The 1,781-nt window shown below is 51.7% G+C and overlaps 1 protein-coding gene across 1 annotated transcript; it reads left to right on the top strand.

Annotated features, from left to right (window-relative positions):
* The first annotated feature begins 568 nt into the window (after positions 1–568).
* LOC102442510 (40S ribosomal protein S20) lies at positions 569–1,086 on the top strand. The gene has a single exon (XM_006082681.3). The coding sequence runs from the start codon at positions 680–682 to the stop codon at positions 1,037–1,039; it is 360 nt and encodes a 119-aa protein (XP_006082743.1). The 5' UTR covers positions 569–679; the 3' UTR covers positions 1,040–1,086.
* The last annotated feature ends 695 nt before the right edge of the window (positions 1,087–1,781 follow it).

Raw genomic sequence — 1,781 nt, 5'->3', positions numbered from 1 at the left:
AGGCTGCTGGTGGTGGTATTTTTTACAGAAAAGGTGAAGATGGTTTATTTTCTTTCTGTAATTGAGAACACCAGAAAGATTTTATGTGAGGGCCAGCTTTCAAAATGACTGATCTTCCTTTCATTTGAACTTGGATTCTGGCTAAAGTGGCTTTTTCTGAGTTCTTTTCAGGAACTCGCCATGATCGGTGGCCCCTGTTACTACAAAATCAGCTTCTCAGTCTCTCCCATCCTGGTCACACATGCTCACCGAGGTGAAAAGGGGTGCCCTTCAGAGTTTAAGACTCCTTAAGAGAAGGGTCCCTCTGGCTCCTGGTACCACCAATGAAAACAACAAAAATGTTAGGAGTGCTCGGCTGAGACTCAGGCCCCAGATTACCTAGGAGGCACAGGTCGCCCATACCTGGCCACACTTGGCCTTGTTTGGTCCAATTCCCTGTGCGTGTCAATGCACCTACTAGGCCAGGAGAGATGCCTCCCCACCAAGCGCCCAGCAGCCTGGTGAAGCTCAGACCATCAGGTGCGGTGTGGACTCCACCCCAGGTTTCCTCCTCAAACCTATAATATTGCTCTTTGAAGAAGACGTGGTTGCTGTAGCGCAGCTCCGTCCTGCCCGCTCCTGACTCACCGCTGTTCGCTCTCGCCGAGGAACAAGTCAGTCAGGAAGCCGCGCCGCAGCCATGGCGTTTAAAGACACCGGGAAGACCCCCGTGGAGCCGGAGGTGGCGATTCACCGGATCAGAATCACGCTGACCAGCCGCAACGTCAAGTCCCTGGAGAAGGTGTGTGCGGACTTGATCCGAGGAGCCAAGGAGAAGAATCTCAAGGTGAAGGGGCCCGTGCGGATGCCGACCAAGACGCTGAGAATCACCACAAGGAAGACGCCCTGCGGGGAGGGGTCCAAGACCTGGGACCGGTTCCAGATGCGGATCCACAAGCGGCTCATCGACCTGCACAGCCCCTCCGAGATCGTCAAGCAGATCACGTCCATCAGCATTGGGCCGGGGGTGGAGGTCGAGGTCACCATTGCAGATGCGTAAATCAGGCTTTTTAATAAATTGGCTATCTGTTGTTTAAAAAAAAAAAACCTATAATATTGTGAAACCCAAACCAAAAGGAGACCTAAAAGATGGGACATTTTCCTCCAGACTCATGACTTCATTGTTCGTCCTGAAGTCTCCTGGATTTATGTCCTACGAGGGACACTGGTTTTTGCAGGTTGGGTCACTATGACCCTCACAGCAACCACTTCCCTGTGAGCCGGTTATCTCAGGGGAGGGGTGTGCCAAGGTCCCTAGACTGAGACGTCTCGTCCTGAGCTGAGTCGTTCAGAGCTTGCACTCTACTGTCCCGCACACAAACAAACATTCAAAATGGACTCGTTCACGTGTGGATGGTCGTAAGTTGGGTATTAGAGGATGGCGCACATCTTAGGATGAAGGTGGACTGGAATAGCCCCAGGAACCCTCCATCTCCACGGTTCTGTGCTCCTGTGTAGTCATGGAGCCCCACCTGCCAGACTCTCCAACTTGTGCCGAATCTGTCCACACGACCTTGGATTCTAACTGACCTCTACGGCAACCATGCTCACCCTCAGGTTTTGAAATAAAAGGAGCGTACCCTCTGATGTTGTGACCCCTGTCATTTCTATTGTCGGGTGTAGCACAGCATTCCTCAATCTTTAAACCGTCAGTTATGTGTCCTGCTTCCAGACTAGAATGCAATCAATACTTACTTCTTCGGGCAAGTGTCTACCCGCAGCTTGCTGAGCTGAGCAAGTAA

The sequence above is a fragment of the Myotis lucifugus genome, unplaced genomic scaffold (assembly GCF_000147115.1).
Source record: "Myotis lucifugus unplaced genomic scaffold, Myoluc2.0 scaffold_3, whole genome shotgun sequence".
Classification (NCBI taxonomy): Eukaryota; Metazoa; Chordata; class Mammalia; order Chiroptera; family Vespertilionidae; genus Myotis; species Myotis lucifugus.
This window is presented reverse-complemented; position numbering and strand designations above follow the sequence as displayed.

Coding starts and splice junctions, on each gene's coding strand:
- LOC102442510 (XM_006082681.3), top strand. CDS start 680: ATGGCGTTTAAAGACACCGGGAAGACCCCCGTGGAGCCGGAGGTGGCG.